The sequence below is a fragment of the Anas platyrhynchos genome, chromosome 14, assembly GCF_047663525.1.
Source record: "Anas platyrhynchos isolate ZD024472 breed Pekin duck chromosome 14, IASCAAS_PekinDuck_T2T, whole genome shotgun sequence".
Classification (NCBI taxonomy): Eukaryota; Metazoa; Chordata; class Aves; order Anseriformes; family Anatidae; genus Anas; species Anas platyrhynchos.
In genome coordinates this window covers 11389451-11415593 of record NC_092600.1, presented here as the reverse complement: position 1 = coordinate 11415593, position 26143 = coordinate 11389451, and the positions used below count along the sequence as shown (strand labels likewise).

The window sequence follows — 26143 nt, the reverse complement described above, 5'->3', positions numbered from 1 at the left end:
GGGCTCCAGGTGCCTCTGAGCAGCACCAGGCCATGGCTGGGCCTCCTTGGGGCCAGGAGCATGGAGAACGGTGTTTGTTCTCCTGCCTGCAGCCAGCCTTGTGGATAGCAAGTGGAGAGGGAAGGACTGCAGTTCCTGGCAGGTTTCTGGGGTTCTCCTGGGCCTCTCACCTCTGGTAGCACAGGGGAGGCTGCTCTGGGAAGAGAGCTGAGGAAAGTGCAACCTCAGTTGATGTAAAACAGGAAGAAAATGGAGGGCTTTCCACTTTCCAGCAATAGTAGGAGCTACCTGGCACACTCACAGCCCCGTCCTACTCTGTGACACCTCCAGGCTACCCGGTGGGTCAAGCAGGCCTCACATCGATGTGTTGCCATTGCAGCAGTCACACCATGCAGGGCTGCATTTCACCCCGTGCCACTCACAGCACAGCCGTGCCATTACAGGTCACTTAAGAACAATTAAGGGACTGGCCACATGCCAACAGAAGATCGCAGGCCAGCGGGTGTAAATCTGTTTGTCTCCACTGGCTTTAATGGAGCAAGGCTGACTGACACCGAGGTAACCACTGAGCTCTCTGACTTCCCAGAGGAAAACCAGCAGAAATCCAGAGCCAAAGTCTCTTTCATACAGCAAGACGGTGTGGAAAACCCTGCAGTTTCAAGAGGAAATTTCCATTTCTCGTCTCCTGCTTAAATCTGCAATCCGCCAGCTGAAGCCACCAGAGATCAGAGGAGGGGCCAGCACCCCTTTTACAGCCAGGCTTTCACCTCTAGCCCTTTACAGACAAGGTGGGAAAATCCAGAGAAACAAGTGTGTAAGGATTAACACCCTGACCGCTGCCAGCACAGAATGCCTGCAACAACTGCGGGTGCCCTCTCAGAGGAGAAAAGTGCAGCCAGCTCTCCCACCCTCCCTCCTGGCCCTCAGCAGTTTGAGCTACTGCTAATGCAGCATGCCTGCAGTTTGCAGCCCCTGATCCTTCCTGACACCCACCTGGGAGCAGTCTGTCAAGACAAATGGACAGATTTTACCCTAGGTAACTCTCCTGGGGTCGTGACCAGTGATAGGAGAAATCATTGTGCATGGGAGAGTTGGCTTATTCTTTTTTTTCACTAACCTTCTGCTAGATGAAGCTCGCCTAGCCCCAATCTGCAGTGAAGCTACCAGTAATTTTCATCAGCATAATGCCTGTGAAATCAGCAGAGTTGTTCTCCATCGTCACCACTGTATCCCACATGTCCCGCTGTTCAGTTACGTAGTGCTAGGACATGCTGAGCCCCGCTACTTTTGCTCTTGTTCTGGTGTAAATCAGCAGCAACGCTGTGAAGCCAAGACGGCCCAGTGTTCCTTCACACTGCTATTACAGTGCTGACGTCAGTGGAGTGACTTCAGATTTATGCTAGTGTCACTGAGGAAGGAATTAGACCTAGTTGATTTACACCACTGTAACACTGATGCAGAAGGGGAACTGGGTTTGCAGCACACAGACCTGCCTGAGCACTGACAGAAGACAGGGCTGTCTACCCAAATAACGGCATAACCTGAACAATCCTTATTTATGGTCTCCAAATGTGTGCGCGAACACAGAAAAGAGGTTTAGAAGATGGCAATTAAAATAAACAGCAGATCACTTCTCCTAAACATATGCCTCGTAAAAGCAGAAAATCAGATGTTGCCCTGGAACGCTCGCTATTTGCTGCTCAGGGTAACGCAGAGGGAGCGCAGCTCGCCTGACCTCTTCCAACATTTCCTCTGCCCTGAATTCCTCCGGGTTCACAAATCAAAACATGATTTTCAAAACAGAAGTCGTCTGAAGAAGCCTTGTGGTCTCTGTTATTGACTGGTGCCTGTTGGGAAGCCTGGTTTCGTGCACAGGCCAGCCAAGATGAGAGGATGGACCACATGCATCCCACAAAGCAACGGATGTGTGTAGAATAGGCCTGGTGAGTGCATCTTGCTAACTACGTAGCCAGCTCGATATCAGTAATGTGCATGCCCTTATGTAGTACCAGTACAGTCCTAGAAGAGATGGGAGACTAATGATGAAACCACTTCCGTCCATTACTTGTAATACATGTCAGGCTTCAGAGCAACCATTCTGTAGAGTAAAAATCTGATGAGAAAATAAATATTACCTTTTAAATCAAAGGGAATTGACTATTACCTACACTGTTACAGTGGGACTTCAAAGTGCCCCTGAGGGACATTTTCCAAGGGTTCAGGGGAAGGATGAAGAGAGGAAAAATCCTTCACTGGCCCTAGGTTGTAGATTGGCAGTAGAGTTATCTCAAGTGGTCTCTCCTGTTTCCTGGAGATCATGGAAAGCCCCAACACACTCACCTTTCTGGGGTCCAATGTGATGGATTACTCCCACAGGGGATGCTTTCAGCCTTTCTTGCTCAGCTTGCCCCAACTCCCAGTCCACACTGAGAACTCCTACAGAGTCAAAATCCAGATACCCCCAGGGCAGATACTGCACAGGTAGGCTCTCAGACAGCCTGGAGAACTCAAAAAGCCCGTGTTTTTTCTCACTGTGGAGCTCCCCACCTGAGCTAGTCATCCAGGCTGTCTTCACGGCCAGAGGAGAGAAATGGGCTCCTCTAGGACTCAGCCCTCAGCTCAGTGTAGCTATCTGAAAGGCAGCCAAACAACTTTTCCAAGCATCAGCTGGATTTAGGGTGAAGTGAGGGTATAGCAAAAGCCTTCGGGCATTCCAGGCAAACAAGACAGTCTGTCAACCTTGCACTGCACAGCCTGTGCATCTGAACAGAGGTCTTCCAACTGAAAAAAGTCTGCTGCAGACTGTCTACAGATTGTCCCCTCCTTCCCTTCATGCTTTTTCAATGTCTCACTGGAAAATTCTTCTATTTTATGTTTCAGCAGACTGTCACCTACCATTTGCCAACAATTCTTCCTATAATCTTTAAATAGCATACATTAAAAGTGCAGGGTGTAAGAAGGATCCTAGGGTGCAACAACATGAAACAAACCATCAGCTGCTTCTTCACAGATCAAAGTAAAAGAGGAACCAGTTAATACGTGATAAGAAGCTGAGGTGTAACACAGGTCAGAAGGAACCACAGAGCGCATCAGTCCCAGAGTTAGGCTACTTTATGACCAGACTTATTTGAACGGAAAAAAACAAAACAAAACAAAACAAAACAAAACTTTCCATTTGCTGTAACCCAAACCTGTGCTTCAGGGCCTGTCTGTACTTGCCTGTACGGGGTGACACATGGTGATGCTACTTGTTCTCATTTTGTTGCAGAGCTCTGATAGAGAATCAGAGAATCATCCCTCCACAGAGCCCATCCATGACTCCAGATACAACTTGCAGCTTTGGGAATGTCTGGCAGTGCCTCTGAGCATTTTATAATGAATCTGTCAGCTCAGGATTCATTATTACTCAGTAGGATTTTCCCTCTGTCACTCTCACCAGTTTGTGCTCATTTTGTACTCCTTCCCTGTGAGCTCTCCGAGGGAAGAGGCATCCAGCAGCCAGTGCAACCAAGACAAACCTTGACACAACTTCCCAGTTAGTGTCAGTCCTTAGCACATCCCCAGCGTGCATGCTACTAGCCAAGCACTGACTCAACTTCATATCTCCACTTTTTGGTTGTTATCAAACTTCTCTGAGTCCTCTTTGTCCTTTATTACCAGTGGGAGAACACAGATCTCTCACCACAAGTATACACTCAGATCTGCTAGGGGCTCTGTGAAAATTACTGGCTCTTCAATTGATGCAGGTGACACCACTAAAACCCCCTACGTGGATCCTCATTTACTTTAGTGAGAAACTTTAGAAAATGTCCTCATCAAATTCTACATTTGAAGGACTTCTTTTTCCTGGCAGTCAATCATCAGAGTAACTCTGGAAAGTAGCCAGAATGTGGAACAGCTGCAAAGCAACAAGATTTTAAAAGCTATGTTATCTTATTTCTCCCTCTTGTTTACTTGCCCTGGATTTTCTGAGGGGGTTGTTTGCTTCCTTTTTGATTTTTGGGGAAGTCGGAAGGAGATTGTTTACTTTGCCTTTTTTTTAAATCATATAATAGATTGAAGGTGGTTCCCAACAGAATAGCAATTTTCTTTGAAACTATTAAGTCAAACTGCAAAATCTTGTTGTCCCCCAGCAGAAACTCTTGACTGTCAGAGAGCTGGGAGCCCTGTGCAAAGTTTTTTCTGGGGTTTTATGTGTGTGGGTTTTTTTTGGCAAATAATGATTTTCCTCCCTGTGTTTTCCTGACAATACTGCAAAGTGCTGCTCTTGTGCATTCAGTCTGTGCAGCTGATAGACTTCACTTAAATGTTGCAATCGTGATGTTAACTATATCATCAGGGCAAGAAGAAGGACTACAGAAAGAGAAGACACTTTCTGAAGCCTTAATGGGAGAGGTTGACTGTGAAACATGAGCTACTGCATACACACATGATGTAAGGCAAATGACTTTCGTCACTGTTGGAAACACTGGGACAGGGCTCCGTGGAAAAGCTGCAACGCAGCCAGTGGCAGCAGGCACTCAGCCCACACTGATCTGATAACGCTCACACCAGGCACCTCGCTGCTGGCTAGAGCCACGTGCATTCCCCCAGGGCTGCATGCATTCCCATGGAGCTGCATGCATTCCTGCAGAGCTGGATGCATTCCCATAGAGCTGCACATTCCCATACAGCTGCATACATTCCCACAGAGCTGCACGCATCCCCGTTCTGGCCACGTGTGAATACCATGTATATGGGATCTCCCTATGCTCTCAAGGTGCAGAAACATGATTTCACAACCATGTAAAAAACACATCCTTTTGATGCTCCGCAAGCCTGCAATCATGACAGAGATAAGTGTGCTGTTATAACCAAAGCCCTGAATGCCAGATAATGCAAGCAGTGCTTTTGTCTTGGGTTATGGCAAGACACAAGCTTCCTCTCCTTGGTGTGATGCCAACATACACTTCTCCTTAAGCCAGGCTTACACCCAGTTTCCTCTGATCTTGTTTCAACTAATACAGACTTAAAAACAAATCAAACAAGTTACAATGAACAGAAAGTCCTTCTTCCCGTAGGAACAACAGACGACTCAAACATCATGCACACTCCTCCGTCTGCTCTGCGTTCAGTGCCCTAGTGAAGGAAGGTGCTGGGATGGGACCTCAGCTCCTCTCCTGCCCCAGTCGAAGGGGCTGGGGCAGGAGAAGCACAGCTGTGAGCAGCCTGCTCTCACTGACCCTGCTTTGGGCAGAGAGCTTGGACCGGGCGATCTCCAGAGGTCCCTGCCAGCCCCAGCCATTCTGTGAAGCTGTGAAACACAGCAGGTAGCACTGCTGAGGGCCAGGCTCAGGTCATGTAGCATGAAAAAGGGTATACATGGAGACACTGACATCTCTTCTTTCCTGCCAGCCAGCTGTGAAGTCACAAAGACCTAATGTTCTGAAATGCCTAGATGCTGCCCTCTGGGCAGCACACTGAGCTTGCAGGGCTGTCGAACACATTAGGTGCTATGCTGGCACCAAGGGGCACTCCAGTGGCAGTTTCCCTAAGGACTCTTGAAGCTCCCAGTGAATTGCAGCAGCAAGAACCCTTCACTTAAGTGCCATTCTGTTATTTAAGTAACAAGGTGGACACAACCAGCTGAAATACAACCTCCCGATGACTTTACAGCAGTGTTTTTTCCCACTAACTCAGAAGTTCTCCATTTTCCTGCTACGCTGGGATTTGTTGCTAGGTAGGCTACATCCAGCCCCAGGACACAGAGGTGGACCACCATCAAGACAACCAAACCTAAGGGCTGTTAAGGCAGAGATTAAGCCCAGGTGCCTTCCCTGCCATGCTTTTAGATGCAAATTTATAAGTATGAATAGCAAATAAGGGCCCTCTGGGTGAGAAAGGGCCAGGAATGGGAACAGAGGTGACAGCGGCACATCAGCAGGTACCTGCCTGTGAGTGCCTGGCGGGGCTTTCACACTAGAACAAATTTGAAGTATTAAGAAAGAAGCATTTGTGAGCAGCTGTCCCGTGGTCACTCAGAGCACAGAATCTCTCCTTCTGGAGGAATCTGACTGTCACAGCTAGATTGTTGTAACCTACATTCTGCCTCATTGAACCAAACATTTCCAGGATGGTTTCCAGCCCTGGACAAGGGACCAGGACACTGGTGGAACTCAGGGCAGGTGACATTGGGCATTGCCATGTCCCCCTTCAGAAACACAGAGACTGAACATCCCCGCTAGTGCTTCACAGTGAGCTTTTGTGATGCTGTTGCGTTTCCCTGGGCTCCTCCTCGGTGAAGAGGCAGGAGGAGAGTGCGAGACAGGAGGACGTCCTCCCCTTCCTCTCACACACAGCTTTGCGGCCGTCCCTTTCGCGGGCGCCGTTCCCATGCGAGGCTCGGGTGGAATGGCCTCAGATGTGGGAAATGGTTTGCAACCTCAAAGCCAAGTCCTTTATCCTCAGGCAGCCTGTGAACCCTGCGCTCACCCCAGGGCTAGGCAGAGGCACGGGGAGGCTGGACGCAACACTTCCATCACTTGTTGCTGGGCCCTGCTGAGCCGCAGAGGTTTGTTTGGTGTGCTGGGAGCTTGTGGCCACTGGGATTTCCTCTCCTGCTGGGAGAAGCTGAGAAGGAGACAGGTGGCTTGTCTGCACCCAGCTCTGACACTCCTGCCCGCCCCCATGCTGTTCTCCTCCTTCCTCAGCAAAGCCCAGCCTGAGACGTGCACGGAGCGCTGACCCCGTGCGATGCCAGAAATGAACCGGAGCAGGGCCGGATGGAGGAAATGGCCCCCGGGGCCATCCCCCAGAAGGAAGGAGCTGCTGCTGCCTGTGGCTGCCGGCGCCGTGCTGCGTGGCCGGCGGTGCTGCCGCGGCGTGGTCCCACCGCTGGGAGCGAGGAGGAAGGCGTCTGCCTGCTTGCATCATCTCACAAGTATTTCCCTCGCTTTCCGAATGCTGCGTGTCACCTGCCTGTAGTCAGAAAGACGTGCTCTCTCCCACCCAGCAAGGAGGGGCTGGGACCTGACCAAGGGCACTCAGCGAGCCAGGGCTACTCGAGACAGAAGCCTGGTTGCCAAATCCCCGATCTTCAGCCAGCTCTCTGCACAGCTCTGGCATCTCCTGGTGCTCCCTGATCTAACGCTAGCGCTAGTTTATGACTAACATGACTAATGAGGTAATACGAACGCTAGTTTAGACTCAGAGATGTAGCAAATGCCGTTTCACTTACAAATAAAATTCTTTATTCAAAAAAATCCCCTCCTTCTCCTTAGAAGATCACATTCTCCAAAGCTGGGCATTATCAACCTGTTTAATTTCTTGGCGTTGGGATACGGCAGAGAGGACAAGGGACCAGGCAGGGGCTACCCATGAGAGGTGACTATGGGGGAAATCCAGTTCCTGGGGTTTAAATTAGTCAATCGCTTACACAAATGTGAATTTGGTGAGAGCATCCAGGCTCAGATCAAAAGCAGCAGTTCCTAGATATGATTTTAGTGATCTAATTTCAATCAGCCCCGCTCAGGAAGGAAGGAGGGAGTCACCAGCTTCTGTTCTGTTCATGTTCTGCAGCCACGTGGCTGCACCGACCGCAGAGGGACGTGGCTGCCTTGCAAAGACAACTGGGGCATTTCAGGGGTTGCCCAGGGTTTGTTCAAGGGCTCAAGTTTTTTGGTCAGGCTAAAGGTGTGGAAGGCAACTTACCCTAATGAATGGAAATCAAGATGGAAAGAGAAAGTGGTGAAACCTTAATGGTACGGCGGGGCAGGAGGTGCCCTCCGTTCTCAGGCGTGACTACAGGGCTCAGAAATGTCAGGGCTTCTTTTTCAGAGCTGTAAGGGTTGATGTGGCAAGGTGTTGGTGCTGCCACTGTAAGTAAAGGACGTGCTGCTGCCCCTCGGGACAGCCCCAGCAGCTGGAAAGCTCGGCACTGCCACAGCTGGGGGGGTTCTGCAGGGAGCAGGCGGTGGCAACAGGGGAAAGCAAAGAAAGGGGAAGAAAGAAGAGTCGTAAGGTTTTGAGGTTTTCTTAAGGCAGATACTGGAGGACTTGCACAGTTTCCTAATGCTTGGGGAGAAGGCGTTTACGTAACTGTACATGATTCAGCACAAAGAAACCATCTGGAGACAGCAAGTCCTTCCCCTCTGTGTCAGTGGCGGCACTAAGGGAGCACGTAGATAACACAACGGGAATGCAAACAGCGTCGCCATCCCCGTCACAGCCTTCCTGCACGCCACGCTGCGCAGCAACCCTCCTGCAGGACACACGGGGCTCCAGGGAGCGTGGAGGTGGCATTAACCCCCTGGGAGCTGGCATCCTCCCCGCACACGTCCCCAGCCTGCACGGAGCAGCACAGAGCAGCTCTCCCCCGAGCTGGGGCTCGCAGGGTGCTTCCTCTGCAGCCGTAGTTTCTCACTTCTGTTTCTTAAGACCAAAGCAAGTCTGGAGGCTCCTGAATAGCAATGGAAGCAGCCTGCTCTCATCCAGCCAATGAGGCAGCAGGAGAGAAGGCTGGGCAGAGCAGAGCCTGCAGAGCCCAGGACTGACGCCATACCTGAGGCTGTTGGGTCTCCTCGTGCTGCTGTCTCCCACACAGAGCACATGGGAAGCTTTATTTTGAAGATCTAATGACATGTTAGGTCTCTGGGAGATCCTCTCAGTAAACTATTCCTGAGAGGCTTCAGTATGGCATTAGTGTACCACATCTAATGGCACTATTCCCCTTCCCATGATATGCGACCTAATAAAAAAGAACCAATTTTTCACCTCATACAAGAGTAACCTAAGAGCAAACTCGTGCATTTCATCCTGTGTGTGCTGAGGTCACAGGAACAACTTGCAATGGCAGTTTTCTGCAGTCATGGTTATACACTGGTGCTTGGAGGATATCACTCCCAGGAAGCCCAGTGGCTCCATCATCCCGTTAAATCGGGGAGGAACACATGAGAATTACCTAAGTGCGTGGGCAGGCAGAGAGATGGAGCGCTGCCTGTCCTTTATTCCTCTCTTGTGCAGTAACTTTTTCAAAAGTGGCTCTGGAGCTTAAGCCCCATTTTCAAAATTACCTTGGGAATCATTCACATTTACTCCCCACATGAGTAACTTCATGAGAAGAAGCCGAATTCCTTTTCCCTTATCCTGCTCATCCACATCAAAGGGTGGAGCACGGAGGCCTGTGCCAGGGCTGATAAACACTCCCAGGTTTTCCAGAGCTAAACCTGTGCAGAAAATGCCAGGCTTCACCACAGCAGAGCTCCCTCTGCACATTTCTTTCCTTCAAAGCAAAGCTGCAGCCGCCCAAGCAGGGGCTGGCGCTCCGAGGTGCTGGACACAGCTGATGGTATCGCAGGCAGACACAACACCGCCCTGCAGCAAGCTGCTGTTTGCAGCACAAACAGCACAAAGGCGACTGCCAGGAATCCATGGGTGGAGCGGGCATCACACCCGGGCAAATACAGCCCCAACAAGAAGGCCTTTTTTTCCCAGAGCCCGGCTTCGAGCTGGTGATTGCACCACATCAGCCCTCGGGGGCTTTTCTGCATTACTCTCTGGCAAGCAGCTTTGTGAGTGAGTGAGCAAATGGTTGGCACCTGCCACGGAACTATAAGAAGACTTCCCTGTGAGGTGGAGCTTGGCTTGCTGATGATCTCATGGTTTCAGTCACGGTGACCTGCTGCACTTGATGGATGCACCCCTTCCTCCAGTGCCCCCGCTCCCGCCCTCTTGTCATTCCTGTCTACAGATGGGTTTCCAGCAGTGAGGCTGTGGCTTTCCATTGCAAATCCCAGTCACACACAACACAACAGCAAGATCTGTCCTCCTGGTCCCCAGAAAGGGAGCTGAAAGCCAGACAACCCCTGAAGAACTTAACGAAAGGAGAGGAAGAGCCCAGCAACCCCCTTCCATAAACATGCAGAAATGGGAGGGGCAGAATGCGAAAGGGACACCAGGTTCTAATTTCAGCGGTTTATTTATTGCAATTTCCTTGCTCTTTAGGAAGGGCCAAATCTTACCTCACGGCATCATGACCCTGAAGCAAATGCAGGCTGCGAAGCCCAGCTGTAACCCAAAACCCCATTTAAAGCATGGACAGTCCCAAGGCTTCTGCAGGATGACTGTCCTGCTATTTATTTATGAGGTATTCAGGCAGCTCAGCTACAGCCCTCTGATGGTCTGGTTTGGAAGGGCTTTCAGGTTTATTGTATTTTCAATCAGTTGCACAGTTATGACTGCGCTGACATCTGAAGCCCTCTGGCTTGCCTACTGGAGACTCACCAGCAGGTGAATATCAATAATCAGCTGTCTGATCCCTCCACACCTGAGCCTGAGATACAAGAGCTCACTGTGATGGTGAGAGGAAAGAATGGGCTTCAGGATTACCGGAGCTTCCAGCTGTGTGCTAAAATGGCCAATAAAGAACCAGTGGCATGCAAAGGAGCAGTGGTTCCTGTGGCACGGGAATCCACCCAGAGGGAGTCCTCATGGAAATCATTCAACTTTTCATAAATTACTGGAAGTCGGACGTTAACAACCTCCTTGTAAGGAGATACAAGGTGGAGCAGGTGAGATGCGTACAGAGATTCAGCTTTATTCACCTCACCTCACAAACCAGTCCAGCCAGCCCTTTAATCGCTCAGCAGCTCATCCCCAACTTGTCTCTATTTTTAACAGTCCTGTGCTCGTGGGAGCTGCGGGTGGGGATGAGGACACCTGCGGTGACAGGCACCCCGCTGGCACAGGGCAGAGCCCCAGCATCCCTCTGCTGACCTCCTCGAACAGCCGGAGGGGCTGAAACACGGTGATGTGAGCAAGGGCGTGAAGTTCAAGGGACACAGGAATAGGAAAACGTGTGCTTCTGGGGAGTCCCAGACTTCTGTCTGAGGGAGAGGTGGGCACCCCGTTGTCCTGTGTAGGACAAACAGCACAAAGAGCTTATGGGTGACTTCTGAGCACAACATGCTCACACATGTCTACGTTACAGCAGAGGAATCCTCCAGAAATGCACCAGATGAGCTAATAGGTCTAGTTTCTGTTAGTCATCTGCTTGTAACAAGCAGTAATTGGAACTTCTGGCTAAAATCACCAGGGGTTTCCTCAGGCAAAGCCATAGCTTGGACCTGGCTTTGCTGATGCTATAATTAGCGGGAGTACAGAGAGGTACCCATTAGCATCCGCCGACTCCTTTGGCCCTATTTGCACTGATGGCTGTGATGCGCTGGCTTCTTGTATCACCCACGGAGGAACGTGGCATCCCTGGATGAATCATGCAAGAAGCAGCGGGGAAGGAAGAAAGCAAACTCTCTGCAAACACAGCTTTTTTTCTTAGGCAGCTGAAGAAAGGAAATGAGGGGAGAAAAATGTAGCCACCGTTTGGGGTTAATTAAATTGAAATGCTTTTGCAGGACGCTGATGTTGCTTTTAGATTAAGCGGAATCGCTCAAAACTCTCTGCAAAATCTAACAGTTAATGACTTTCTACTGCAACTCGGAAGTTTCCTTCTTGGTGCAAAGGGTTTATCTTATCCACTGGGGATCTCGCCCCCGTCTCTCAGCCTGCTTGTGGTGAGGCGTAATGCCGTAACGGCTCTCGTCTCGCAGACAACCTCGCAGCACTCTAGGTAAGCTCTGGCAAAGTCACAAACGGTTTAATCATTAAATGAAACCGGATCGGGCTGAGGTTGAGATTCCTGCCGCGGCAGCCAAGAGATGACAATACCTGGCAGCTGTGAAGCATCTCCCCTCTCCAAACTCCCTGACACCGCTTGCAGAGGCACTGCCCTCCGTGGCTCTGCGCGCCCAGCAGGCTCCATCTCGCATCACGCGCGGCACCGCGATGTGCAGTGAGTCACGGCACCGGAGCGCAGCCCGCGGCGCTCTCAGCTTCTAATCTGGTGCCTGTATCGCAGATGTTTGTCACCACGGAACATGCTGATATTTTTGTGCTGTATTTCTTCCTGTAACTCAACAAGAACCTCACATAAAAGCCTTTGTGCTTTAGAGAGGGTTGAGGTCTAGAGGAATTATGAATATTTTGGTGCTACTGACTCGCCTCTGTTTCCGTAACACCACAACAGAATATCATGTAACAAAATGCTTTTCAGGGATGGTGAGGGACACGGAAGGCTGAGAGCACCTCAATGTTACTCCAAGAGCACCTTGCACATCAGGACATCTCCAGTCCAGATGCAGATAGGTTTACACACCTCATATGGCCAGGGTCATGCCCAGGTCCCGGTCCTGTTGGACTCCCTGCATGAGGCCCAAAGTCCCTTCAGGCATGGGGCAGCTGCAGGGCCCTCTGTACATCCTCCTGAGCTGCTAACAGCAAAACCGTCTCAGCAAGCTGGGGCTGACGCTAGCCACGCAGTATGAACCCATGTTACCACAAATAGTGTGGCTGGAGCAGTGCAAGGGAGCAGTGTGGGCACACCAGGAGAGATGAGCTATGGTGACCTGTCCTTTCCTAGCTACAGCTGCCGGCTGGCACATCTTGTTTCACGGCAACACCCCCAGCCGACACATAAAATGCAACCAACGAGCAGCAAAACTTCGGGGAGCGATGCTGGTGCTAGAGCCCAAGCAGCATCCCTGCTCCCACCCTGCTGCCTGTCCCCTTCCTGCGGCTCTCCTGCAGGGAAATCCCGGCTGTCCCCACCTGCACCTCGCAGCTGTACCTCCCGCTTATCACCAGGGCCATCGCCGGGCCAGGCAGGAGATGACTGTCCCCATTTGTCTCCGTACCTGGCAGGCACGCTGGCTGCAGAGGCTGGCAGGCTTGCAGAACAGCAGGTCCGCCTGCTCCACGCCCTCCCTAATCGCGCCTTGGCAGGCGGCGGAGCAGCTCCGAGGAGGAAGCAAGCTCACGTTAGAGGAAATCACTGCTCCACACAAAGCTTCAGCAATGCGGGAAGGAACCTGGTTACTGAGAGGAAGTCAGAAATGCGTTGCTTTAAATACTCCTGCCTTGCGCCAAGGATTAGGAGGGGGCTTTCCAAAGGCACGGCCTTGTCCTTGTGTCTTCTAGAAGACACGAGAGGAGGAAAAAGATGCTTTAGGAAACAACCAGGTTGCAGGGCTCAAGGGCCCAAGCTCCAGAAGGAGAGGGGTGGAAAATAAAGGACACACAGATGGTGTATTAGGGCAGACAACTTATTTTTGGAAATGGATAACAGGTTGCCCTCATCTGCTGGCCATCACTGTTTTTTTTCTGGGCATCTCTATCAGCAGGTGGGGGCTGCTAATACAAAATACATTAAAAATGCTTTTTTAAAGGCACCTTCTAATTCTTTCAGCACTCACGAACATCAGAAGTTAAAAACCCCAGCTAATGCCAGCCAGTGCACAAGCAGGTACTACACAAGCATTTGTCTACCCCCATTTTAAACCAAAACAGTGCTGTCCCCAACTGAGGCTGTTCCCCCCCAAAAAAATGCTTTCAGCAGGGACTCCTTCCTTGGCCGTTTGACCTGTGGTTGTAGGATTCGACCCACCCCTTCCACAGGGTCACTTTCTTAAAAAAAAACTGCTGTGCAGGACACATTTTTCACATGACTCCAGCAGAAGTGTGCTGGGACACTCCTAGTTGCTGGGACACCCGTAGTTGTGAAACCCTTCTTCCCTCGGCCACCCTTCCTTTGGGCTGAGAGCTGCAGCAGGCTGCAGGAGATGGTTCTGTGCCCTGGCTGCGTGGCTGTACCTGGGTCTGTCTCCTTCACACTGTCTGAGCACTTGCTCGGATCCAAGAAAAGCCTCCCTGACACATCGGGAAAGTTAGGAGAGCATTTCACCAGCAGCAAAGAGCATTTCAACGTTCAGAGATTTTACTCTTGGTTTTACTCATTGCTAGCACAGCACAGGTAATGTATTCTGGCCCATCAGCCATGCAGGCTCCCACGTAAGCATCGTGTCGGCAAAACACGGCATCTATGCCAATATTTCCCCCTGCAGTGTGGACCAGCAGCTGCCGGCTCCTGGCTCCCACTGACAGCTCCGTGCGAGCTCCGGTGCTGGTCCCAGAAGACAGAGGCAGTGCAGGATGGAGGAGAGGAGGGGGTGAATGGTTTTCATCCCCTCTCAGCCACGGTTCCCCAGCATTTCTCTTCCACCCAGAAGCCATCCCCTCTCCCTGCCTCCTGCCTGCCTCCTCCTTCCTCCTCCTGCCAGCTCCGGCTAGCACCAGCAGAAAAAAGATGAGAATGAAACACTAACGCAGGAGGGAAGAGGCACCAGTCAGGCTGCCTACAGTGAAATGCAGATCCTGCTCTCATGGCATTTTCCAGCCCTGTCTCTTCTCCTTCTGCAATCCCTTTCCAGCTTCTCCCTCCTTTTCCACAGGGGACTCAGCCTCTTGCTTTCCACCCCAAGTTTCCTGCTGGTGTTTGAGTCATTTTCTCCCCTAGGGCCCATTTCTCATCTCTGTTTGTTTCTTTGTCACCATTTTATGCTCTCTTTGGGCAATATTTCATTTTGCCTTTGTTCTTTGGTTGCCTCCATCTGTCCCTTCAGCCATTTTCCTAAATGTCCTTCTGTTTCCCTCCAGTTTTCTTCAGTAGTCTATATTGTATTTATGAATCTGTTGGGAGACGAAAGCTTCCTTACAGACACAGGCCCTCAGTAAGCTGCAGTTGTCCAAATCTATGCTAAAAGCTTGGCTTTTCCAAACAGATTTATCATTATTTTTCATCTCCGGAGACTTGCAGTGTAAAGGGAACCTTTAGGCAGAAAATGTCTCCAAAAATCACTCTGATTTTGATACAAGCCTTTGTGTTTGCACATCAAATCACACAGGAAAATCCCCAAAGCTTTGCCACCTGGCTTTAGCCCTCTGGAATCCAACAGTAGCTTGTCTCCGGCACAGGAGCTTGAAAGGAGCCTGTCCTGAGACCAAACCCGAGTAGATGCAATGCCTGCACCCCTCTGGTCCCTGGGGTTCAGGGGGAACACTGCAAACTGGATGGGGATGCACGTGAGCTTGTGCCTCTCAGCAGCACTTTATAGGAGCCCCACGCTTCACTGGGACAGCAGGAGGACCAGCCTACACATCACCGGGATGGGGAGATGTGCATTCAGGGCTGTGTGGCTCTCCTGCAAGGGTTTCCATGCTACAAATAGGTCCTGCAAGGGTCCCCTTCTAACAAGGGTCTTCCTCTGCAGCAGGAAGCCCAGAAGAGATGGGGAACTAACTGCACAGCCAGGCTCTAAGCGGGCTGAACAAATCATACCATGCAGTTACAAGGAACTTCTCTCCGTGAGTCACAAAATATCTTTCAGGGGTTCTGCTCTCTCTTTTTCTTGCCGCGCTTCTCCTCCCTGCAGCTCTGCTTTGTCTCAGCTGCTGTGCTGAAGGGATATGAATTAACTCCAGCAGCTGTGCATTGTGCCCCAGCTCAGTGCCTTCCCCTCCGCCCCATCTGTTTCAGCGTGCACTTGCAGCCTTGTCTCTGGATTCGTTACTCAGCAGGACACAGCAGGACCTCCAGGTCTGGGTGGGACTTGCCCTCACTGCTCCCCCCTGTGACACTGCTCCCCGGGCAGGGAGGTTGCTAACAGCTCCGTTGTGCAAAAGCCTGGCTAGCTCACAAGTGACTCCACTTTCCAGAAGCAGCGAAGAAGAGGACAGCCTGTGCCTGCGAGGAGAAGATGAGGGGAGGGGAGAGCTGAGCCACAGCACGTCACAGAGAAATGCAGGTCCCTACCGGCGCTCGCTGCAACCCAAACCAGGCTGTGATGCAATGTAAGACACTGCTCTGACGTCTGTGCTAGAAAACCAGTCCTGCTGCATCACACCGACCCCTCCAGCCCATCTGTGACAGCATCCCCCTTCCCCTTCCACTGCAAATATCTCTATGAACATGCCCTCCAGACCATGCAGAGCATCGACCGAATCCCTCTCACGACCGGTTGCACTGATTCTGGTAACACAGTCCAGCTCAACAAGGGCACAGAGCATTACACGTCTGCTTGGAAAATCTGTGACCTGATGGCTTACAGCACAGTTGTCTTTCATGGATAGCAAGCTGGCTACAAAGAGGTCCTGCTCAAATCAGGCTGGTTTACATAGAGCCACGCAAGGCACCTGGAAAGGCACCGGGGAAGAAGGACTCAGCACTGCAAATCCCTGGGGAGAGCATCCTACAACCAGCCCACATCAACACCTCTCCGTATTGAACTGCTGGGGTGCTACCAGGGTTTTTCGCATCCCAGAATGAGGGAGCTATTGCTCTTTCTCATCTTTAGCTACAAAGCAGTTTGTCCAGCCCTTCCTGCTCAGCAGCTCTGCGCTCCAGCTGTTGAGCCCGACTTGTCTCTACAAAGTAGAGCCCAGACTCGCGTGGAGGCATGATATCACTGTAGGATCTGGGTTACGGGGACATGTCACCACAGCCTACAGCCGAGACTGATAGGGATTTATCTCAGCATCACTCTGGTGCAGGGCTGCCCGCAGTGCTGGCATGCATCCTGCCGCAGCCCAGTGGCTGGCAGCAATGCCCTCATCTGGGTGAGACACTGACCTCGAGCGAGGTCCTGGGCTGGAGGGGAGTGGTGACAGCCCATGCCCAGGCGCACCTGAGCAGGACAGCCAGATACAACGAATGGAAAGTGAGAAAACATCTGAACAGCAGTGACACATTTCCCAGGGAATAGATTTCTACACAGCTCCTCCATCCCCCTCTGCACAGATGTGTTGGGTGCCCCCATCTCTGCTGCATACACAAATATTTCCTTTCTCACCCAGCTTCTATCCGAAAGCGAGGAGTATCTCTCTCTGAGCAGTTTGCTTTCAGGGTGCTGCCATCACTGACCCACTGCTGTCCACACCTCAGGACCCCCACCCAGGTGACACCGAGCAGTGTCACATCCCGGTCCTGCTGCGCACCCAGCGGGGCTGGCACCATTTGCTCCTGTGCCAGCAGGCTTCAGAGGCAGGATGAGCAATAGGGATTTGGGGGCGATAAGAAACGCTGTTGGCAGCATGGATTTTGCTTGGTCTAACGGTTACAAAACACGAAATATCAAACTGCGGGCTGTCCCTGCCCAGGGATGAACATTTCTTTCCGCCAGAAAGAGAAAAGATTAAGGAGGGATATTTCACACTCGCATACACTTAAGAGGAAAAAATATTTATATGAAGGAGAAAGGACTTGGCAGGGTTTTCCCAGAGGCCCCGTTTGCTGTTTATGCGTTTCTCAGGACGGGGTTGATGTTGCGGAGCCCAGCGGAGGAGCCCGAGCTCCCCCCTGCTGCCGAGGCGGGGGCGCAAGCGGGGGCTGCGCACAGGCTGCCTGCGGGGCTGCTGAGAGATCTTGCCGAGGCTGCTGTTGCCCACGCCTGCAATGAAGTCATGTCTGCGAGGCTGCAGGTAGCTCTGGCGGCAGCTGCCGTGGTTTCCTGATGGCACTCGTTTGGCACAGCTGGGGACCAGAGCCAGGAGGGGTTGAGGTACCAACAGTGCTGGGAAGTGGGCACTGGGCTCTAAGCACCTCTTAGGACCAAGCCCAAGGTGGGACGTGGTGAGAAACGTTCTCCACTCTGAACGTCCTGTTTTAAAAGGGTGCATGGCAGCTCAGGCTCACACCGAGATACTGAAGGGCTGGGTCCCTCTTCCAAAGCCCTGCAGTTGGCAGTGGCTCCTGGTCCTAGCTGGAGCTCTCTATCCCTTGAAAGCACAAAGTTACAAAACCATAAACAATTATAATTTGGGCACCTGCCGTGCTTTGGAAGTGCCTGGTGCAATCCCTCCCTGTCCAAGCTGCACTACGACTCCTGTTCTTGTTTCTGGAAAGGAGAAGCCTTGAAACGTGCAGGGCTTGCACTGGCCTTTGCTGCCAACGCTTTCATCATGGTCTTAAGTGGCATAAAGAACGCAAATACTTGTCATTGCGACACGGGGGCTGGGATCTTGCTTAACATAAAGCATGCTTTCTTCACCCCACCTGAGGCAGTGAGAGCAGCAGCACGACAGGGCTGGGCAGCAGGTACCAGAGGAACAGGCTGGGGCTAGGATGTTTTCCCAAAGACCTCTCCAGAAGGATTTTCTGATCCTAATTAGTAGATAAAGCAACCTGAGACAGGCAGGAGAGAGCCACCACACTGTGCTACCGTCCCCCTGCTTCTGCAGGTCACAGCATCATTGCTGCTTCACCTCAAGCTCCAAACCAGCACAGCTGGAGATGCTGCAGGGAGGTTTGCTGAGCCAGGACAAAGAAACCCCAGGAGGTGCGCAGCTCCCATCGTGGGCACAGTGAGACCTCACCCAGGCAGCTCAGAGGGAGTTTTACGGTCAATCCCTGTATGCACTGCCCATATTTCACATTTCCCATCCCTGGGCTCAGTGCTGGACATCCATGTGCTCCTCCCAGCGCTGGGGAAGGCTGGCACCAGAGACCAGCAACAAAGGATTAAAAGCCCAGCTGTCTTCGACCCTGCTTCTTCAGCAGCCCCACTCTGCCACCACATGACTGCGGCTGTTTGAAGTCCAAACAGGCAGCAGAGCAGGTGGATTTTCAAAAAACACTTTACCTACGAGCCCTGGCAGAGGAGATGGAAGCCAGAGAAGCCTTTTCACAGGGCGATGCTGAGCACCCCCAGCTTTCTCAGTGTTTCCAGGTAAGGAGAGCTCACAGCAGTGCACAAACGAATGAAATTCTCTGCCACTTGAGGCTCTGTGTGCCTCCCAGCCCGCACCAGGCAGCTCGGCTTTGTTTTGTGTTTCACAGAAGCCCTGAAGATTCACTGGAAGAGTCTTGGAGAGTATGTGGTAGATACGGCCAGAACAGCTTTAAGCAAGGACACTTGACTACAAGCATACCATAAATACTCTTTATTTAAACACATTGTCAATCAAGAGAACCTGCAATAAATACTCAAACTTCTGAACATCCATGTCCTCACCTATGTATCTAGCCAGCACAAAACACCTTTAACATTTCCTTGTTTATATACAGATCTATATCTCACTGTATATAGATAATAGATATATACACACATATACATATGTATATCAAAATATATATGCGCTTGTGCAAAAGTGACCTTACCAAGGACAGTAAACAAGTAAATATTTCCCAATCCACTCTCACTGGCAATATTGCACTGAAGTTCAGTTGTATGCTCCTGCCATCGGGAGAGCAAGAAAACAGGAGAAAAACTGAAATTGCATGCATGGAGAAGCAGCAAATCCACTTTTATCATGATCAATGACATTTGTAAGGGCTTGATGCCCCCTGAAATACCAGGCTTGATTCAGCACCCTTACAGACAGCAATCCCAGCAGATACCCACTGCTAAATCCAGGGGGATCAGGGTTGTGTCCAGCTCTTACAAATAGATCCCATGACACTTACCAGGAGAGATAACCGCCTCCCAAGCTCTGTGTAAACTTGTTTCCAGCGTGCACAGCTCTGTCTAGACCTGGGCTGTGTTACCATGACCCCAGCCGAGCTGGCTGTACTTTGTTCTGTGGCAGGCAAACAGCCTCAGCACTGCAGCTGAGGGTGCACGGGGCAGCAGTTGTGTGCCCCAGGGTCTGCCTGAACCACCAGCTGCAGCTCAGACCCCAAGGAACAGCTGTAGAGCATCTCTCAAGAGGCAGAAATGGGCAAAACATTCACTGCCCTGCTCTGTAATATCATGAAAAGTACCTACAGGTTAGCTTGGGTGCCCCTGCAGCTGGTGACAGGGGAGGAATGTCAGTGATAGGAGGGTGCAGCTACCCCAGCTGCCAAACGGGGATGTGTGTTCACTGCAAAATGTTCTCTTTGCCTCCAAAAAAGAAAGGTTAGGGCTAATGCTCACTTTCAAGCAGCTCCAATAAAAGGCTAACCGGGGGAAGATGTGCTCAGCTCTCAGAAAGAGCCAAGCTCTCACACTGAAAAAGACTTTGTTGACAGGGAGATGCCCAACAGTGGCTGCAGTCCTATTCCTGGTCCTGGGAAGCCAAGCACAAGTGCAAAAACAGTGATGAAAGGAACCTTAATCCTTGCAAAACACTGGTCTTGGGAGAGCCAGGGGTCACACCACCTCTCTGCCGAGCACAACATCCAAGGCCAGGGCGGTTTTTCAAAACAGCCCTTGCTGATCTAAACCTGAAGCACCGCCCTTGGATACTATGCACACTGCAAACACCAAGCGCAGGCACACAGCTCGGACAAGTTCGCAACAGACATGGGTCAGATGAAGTACAAAGTGCTTCCCCAGGGCTGGATGCTCCTACAAATGGCTGGGGAAGGGGCAGCCCCCCTGCTTCCCCTTCCCACCCTCTCTGTCCTGGGACACAGCCAGGCTGCTGAGGAAACCTTTGCCTCCCTGCTGCTTTTGAAGGGGTGGCACTTTGTATTCGCTGACAGAGAGCAGAGAAGGGAACGTGGAAGGCAGGACGTCCTCCCCCCTGCCAGAGGAATGAACATGCTCATAAACTCATCTCCTTGGGAAATGGATTCATCATACCAGTTAACACAAACACGCAGAGGCAGGGGACTGGCAAAGGGAGGGGAGGGAAGCCTTTCCCTGAGCCAGTGCGGGTGATTTGGGCTCCTGGCAGCTGAGCATTGTAATATCAGAAGGGCAAGAGATGCTGGGAGCGAGACTGCAGCCTGCTGTTTACTCCTAGCCAGCCCTGTCAATGTCCTCCCCCCTACAGCAAAAACATGTCCCTTATAGTAAATAAATACATAAATAAGCCCTTTGAAAAGCACAGTGGCCGTGACGTGGCAGGGCTGAAGAGCACGGCGTGTGCCTGCTCGCACACCCACTCCGCAGGAGCGGGGCTCTCCTTTCTGCACTACTAAGCCCTGGCCTATTTTCAAACATTTGGGAGGATTTGGTAACTTAAGTCTCTTCCCTCCCTCCCTGCCGTACCCAGCGCCTGGGCAGTGCCCTCAGGCAGGGCTCCCACGCTGTCCTCAACCAGAGGAGAAGCCCACACGGTCTGGACCTGACTCCACAGGCTCCACGAGCCCCCCGGCACCCCACAGATTTGCAGACCCCACCAGGCAGAGATCTGTGCCCAGCCTGCTCCCCTTGCACTCTCACAGCTCCCCAGTGAGCAGCAGGTTGTACTTCAGGACTCAGGCTTCCCTGAAAGCAAAAGGTCTCCAGCAATGCTCCCAAGAGGCAAAGGACTGACAGAACTCACGACACTGCCCGCTGTGCTGGATGAGGCCAAGACAACTCCTGATGTGGAAGCTGCAGCTGCCAGAGCAGGGCCACCCTCTGCAAGGACAGGATTTTCAACACAAAAGCTGCATTTGTGACACTCATCTTGAGCAAGACGTTAAAAGCAGTAACAACCTGTCTGACTGCGGCTGAAAGGGTGAACGTACCGCAGAGCAAAGCTCCAGTCTGTGGAGCCTGCCCGTGTCCTGCACCATTTGTAAGGTACAAGCCAGCAGCACCGAAGGCAGCCTGGTCAGTTTGCAGTTAGAATCGGGTATTTCAGCACAGTGACTGTCCTCTAATGAAGTCACTGCTGTGTTTTACCAGATGTAGTTAACCTGAATCAACCCTCTGCTAGTGTAAATCCCAAGTACCCTAAAATCACTGTAAGCGGTCAGTGTCCAGACTTAAATGTTCTATTTTTGAATGCCTAGCATACATCTATAAAATTCTTTTTATTACAAAATATTTTAATAGGCAAAAGGATTCCTTTATACAGCTTATCTTTGCAACCCTGGAACAGGAAAGGTTTGTCATGTTTGGCTTTGCTCGTGCCACAATATTTTGTCCTCAATTATTTCTCTTTTGGTTCCCGCTGCCTCCAGAACTGAGCAGTTTGTATTGTACCCATTTCCCTAGTGTTGCCTTAGAGGAACGAAATCAGTTCTTTAACACTCAGATTGTGCTGCAAGCCTGAGGTTTCCTAACACTGCAACTAAGCACTGCAATACAGAGATCAACAGACAGACGTCCCCTGTCCCTTCCACCTCTGTGCGCTGGGCACTGCCCAGGTTCTGCAGCTAACCATCGCTCGTCTCTCAGCTCTGGCCACGTACAGCACCGTCTGATCTGTGAATATAACCAGCCAGGCAAGTAGAGTAATTATTTGGACAATAAAATCCTGGTCCACAACACATGCTATTGAAATGCAAACAGTAATTAATAATGGTAAAAATACGCAGAGCCACTGAGACGTGGGCACCAGATTTCTCCCGGCCCTGCCTTGGCACGGGACCTCCTCCCGCTGCGCTCCTGCTACAGCCTGCATTCCCCCAGATTAACGACGGGGGAAATCGATCGTGACAATCAAGAGGTTAATTTTCACTTCCCCCAGAGCGCTACATGACAATCATGAGCTGCACTGAACTGAGTGTGCCTCTAAACCCACGCGGGGCACCTACACTGACCCCGCAGCACAGGGCCCTTCCTTTCAGCCCTGGTACAGTAGGAAACCAGAAGCACCCAACCCCGCACAGCCCGTTATGTGTCCTGTTAATGTGTATCTGAGGAGCAAATGTTTTTGCAGACCGGGGGCCTCCTCCTCCCAGCAGTCACACACCGTACCGTGCCATCACGCCCCTCGTTTGCTCAGGTGGCTCACGGTGTGATTTCAAAGCTGAACCTGGTTTAAAAGCTGAATGCAAGGGAGTTGGGGTGTGCTGGGGCATTGCTGACGGCCCCACCAAGGAGGGCACGGGCAGGCACGGCATCAGTGCTGGCAGCGAGAGGCCGGAGGGATGAGCGCTCTTGGGCACATGCCCTGCCTCTGTGTACTGAGAGCTGGAAGGGCTGCAACGGAGCTGAGCCAGCACCCATCACAGCACCAGAAAAGGATTGGGCTGTTACAGCTCTTCGCCCTTCCCAGCACCCTTTCCAAGCAGGATCAGGACCGCTTTGGGAAAGATAGAAGGGAGCACCGGGAGTTCCCGTACTCCTTCCCCACAAAAGCCAGGTGGGGCTTTACCACGAGGAGTGCCGAGAGCTCACGGATGAGCCTGCTGCTGCCCTGCACCTTGCAGCACCTCTCCTGCCCCACACTGTCCCTACAGGGGTGATTCCCCCTCCAGTGCTCCCTGGGGCTGCCTGTTTGGGTGCCAGTGCTCGGGGCAAGTCCTTCCCAGGGCTGCAAAGGGAGCCGTGGTCACAGAGGGACTGCAAAGGTGGGCAGGCAGAAATCCCACTCCCTGGCCAACCCAGGACAGCGCAAGCTGCTTCCTTGCAGCACTGCCCCCTCCGCAGCAGCTCAACCAAAACCCCCGGAGGTCAGAGCAGGTGCCTGGAACTGCGTGGGGAGGAGAAGAGCCCCCCGCATGCAGTGCCCAAGCATCCCTCCCACAGGATACCACAGCGTACCAATTTATTTCTCCTCCATCTCCCCCAAGTTTTTTTTTTTGGAAGACACCACACTTTCACTTCCTCCTCGGGTCTCCCCTTTCAAACAGCAGCTGAGAGTGAAGGCAAGGGGGGAGCCCCATTTTCCCAGCCCTGTTGCTGCTCTCCTCCAGTCCGGGGCTGTCTAAGAAGCCCTCAGCAGCACAGCCCAGCACAGCCCCTGCCCTGTCCCATCCCACAGCCTGCACCTGCCCGCTCCTGTCTGCGTGCCCCTGACAGCTCCGTGCACCCGCCGCCAAGTTTTGCAACCCGGGAACAAAATGCAAAGCCTGCTGCAAGGGGAAAAAAACCCTTAACAAACAAACAAACCTAAAGCCATCCCGCGGCCAGAGCTGTGCTTCCAGTCTGTCAGCCCTCTGCGACAAAGTAAGGAAGCCCTCCTCCCTGCCCACCTCCTCGGACTCTCTATCATTTGAGACCTGAAGCTAAACAAACTGGGCAGTTAAAAGCTTTGGCTGGAGTCTACAAAAGGTCGGTCTGTGACAGTGACAGCATCTCACCCAGCTTCCCAGTACCACATTCTTGAGCCCCACAGTCACAGTCCCACTTTCTGGGCAAAGAGTCCGTTTATTTCTATCGTTATTTCAGCAGAAACTCCTACAGCACTTGGCAGAAGATGCATTCGTTGTTTCTGGGAGTTGTTTAAACTGTCCCACGGACAGCAGTAGCTGCGGGTCAGACACAGCTGACCAGGTTACACACAGCCCTGGTCCTAAGTACCCCTTTCCGTGGGGAATTAGGCACAGGGTGCCCTCTCTGCTGGGCTGGGCAGCACTGGGAGCACAGGGCTCCTCCAGCAGCCACCCAGCCGCTCACACTCTGGCCATGAGGTAGTTCAACATCAGACACTGTCAGGAAGTTCAGTTCCTCCTGGGACGAGCTTTCTGCACAGCCTTAAAATACCACACAGTCCCCTCCGCTCCCCCCGGCTCAAGGGACCTAAATAGGTTTCCTCTGCGAGCAGCCAGCCTGCCTGAGCCTCCCCGGGGCAGCCTCCCACCTGCCTGCAGAAGGTTTGCTGAGTTTTAGTTTTCTTGCAGCCTCTGGGTTTTAGGGGTGCTTTAGATGAGGATCGATATTATTCTTGGGGGTTTTGTTTTTCCTTACAGAGGGAAAGGCTCATCTTTATAACCAGGGTGCCACACCAGAAACCATCGCGTCTCAAAGCTACCCGCTAGGCACAGTACCTTTGCAGTGCAAAAAGCCCTCGGGGTTAGGGAAGGAGCCCTCTTCGCAGAGCAGCTCGCAGGTTTTATCCGGTGCCAGGGGGTAGCCGTTGTCCTCCTCGTTGTAGTCGCTCCTGCCGTTGCTGTTTGAGTAGCCGTTGGCATACATCTTCAGGGCAGACCTGCGGAGGCACAGGAGCTCCTGGAAGGCATACCTGAAGTCCGGGCTGCGGCAGTAGATCAAAGGGTTGAAGGCAGAGTTGACGTAGCCCAGCCAGTTCAAGAGGATGTACACGTACTTGGGTATGATGTCGTCCTGGATGACATGCACGATGTTGACGATGAAGAAGGGCAGCCAGCACAGCGTGAAGGTGCCCATGATGATGCCCAGGGTCTTCAGGGCTTTGTGCTCCTTCAGGAAGAACTTGGAGGAACGGCGGTGCCCAGCTCGCCCGTTCTGGTCCTGCTCCTTGTTCTGGGTGTGAAACCTCCCCTCACTCTTGTCTATTTTCTGCAGCTGCTTCTTGGCCACCTGGAAGACCCTGGCGTACACAAATACCATGACCACGAGTGGCAGGTAGAAGGAGATGATGGAGGAAGCAATAGCGTAGGCTTGGTTGGTGAAGAAGTCACAGCACGTGTCCTTCTCATAGCAGAGGATGGCCTCGACACGGTCTGCCCGGTACCAGTGCATCTGGATGGGCAGGAAGGAGGTGAGGGCTGACACCACCCACACCACCAGGATGACCACGCGCGCCTTGCTCTTGGTCAGCAGGCTCTGATACTTGAACGGGGAGGTGATGGCGAAGTACCGGTCCACAGCAATGACGCAGAGGGTCTCGATGCTGGCTGTGACACAGAGCACGTCCAGGGATGTCCAGAACTCACACCAGAAGTTCCCAAACTTCCACATCTCCATGATGATGTGGCTGGCGCCGAAGGGCACCACGGCCAGCCCCATCACCAGGTCAGCGCAGGCCAGCGAGGTGATGAAGTAGTTGGTGACAGTCTGCAGGCGCTGAAACCGGGCGATGGCCGTGATCACCAGCACGTTACCGAAGACGATGGCCAGCACGATGAGCGACATGAGGATCCCCATGCCCACCATCCACACGTCCCTCGACACCGTGGGGTCTGCGGCGCTCTGGTTGGCGCTGCCGTTGCCACCGGGCAGCTCGGTGCCCGCCACCCCCATGACACCCCCCCCCAACGACCCACCCCTCTCCCCGGGCAGGCGGCGGGGGCTTTTCCCTAGTGCTGTGCCGCCGCGGGGCTGCTCATAGGGGACAGCAGGTGCGGGACGGGCTGGGTGCCGGGGTGCGCTGCGGTGCGGTGCTGTGCGCGCTGCGCCCCGGTGCGCTCTGCTCCCGTCCCGCCGCTCCGCGCCGCGCCCGCCCGACTGCCCCGCGCCCCTCCGGCGCCGCCGAATTTATAGCGGCCCCCGCCGTGACATCAGCCCCGCCGCAGCCAATAGCAGCCCGCGCCGCGCCTCCTCGCGCGCACCTCGCGCCCCCCCAGGTCCCCACTCCGGTCCGCCCCCGGCCCCACGCGTGTCCCCGCCGTGCGCGCGCACCCGGGGGTCCCCCGCGTGGGGCGGCCCCGAGGTGCCCCCTGCTTGTCCCGCGGCTCCTCGCGGCCCCGTGGTGGCCCCACGGTGGCCCCGCGCCG

The 26143-nt window shown here is 52.7% G+C and overlaps 1 protein-coding gene across 2 annotated transcripts in view; it reads right to left on the bottom strand.

Annotated features, from left to right (window-relative positions):
* LOC101800857 (beta-2 adrenergic receptor) overlaps positions 1-25889 on the bottom strand; it is a 31686-nt gene extending 5797 nt beyond the window's left edge. Inside the window, exon 1 of one of the 2 annotated variants that reach the window (XR_005269342.2) lies at positions 19328-25889. Coding sequence is in view for 1 of the 2 variants with exons in the window: in XM_005010002.6 (XP_005010059.3) it covers positions 24497-25670 (1174 nt within the window). In the remaining variant the exon portion in view is untranslated. The remainder of the gene's footprint in view (positions 1-19327) is intronic. The other variant, XM_005010002.6, reaches the window with a different exon arrangement.
* Positions 25890-26143: the final 254 nt, after the last annotated feature.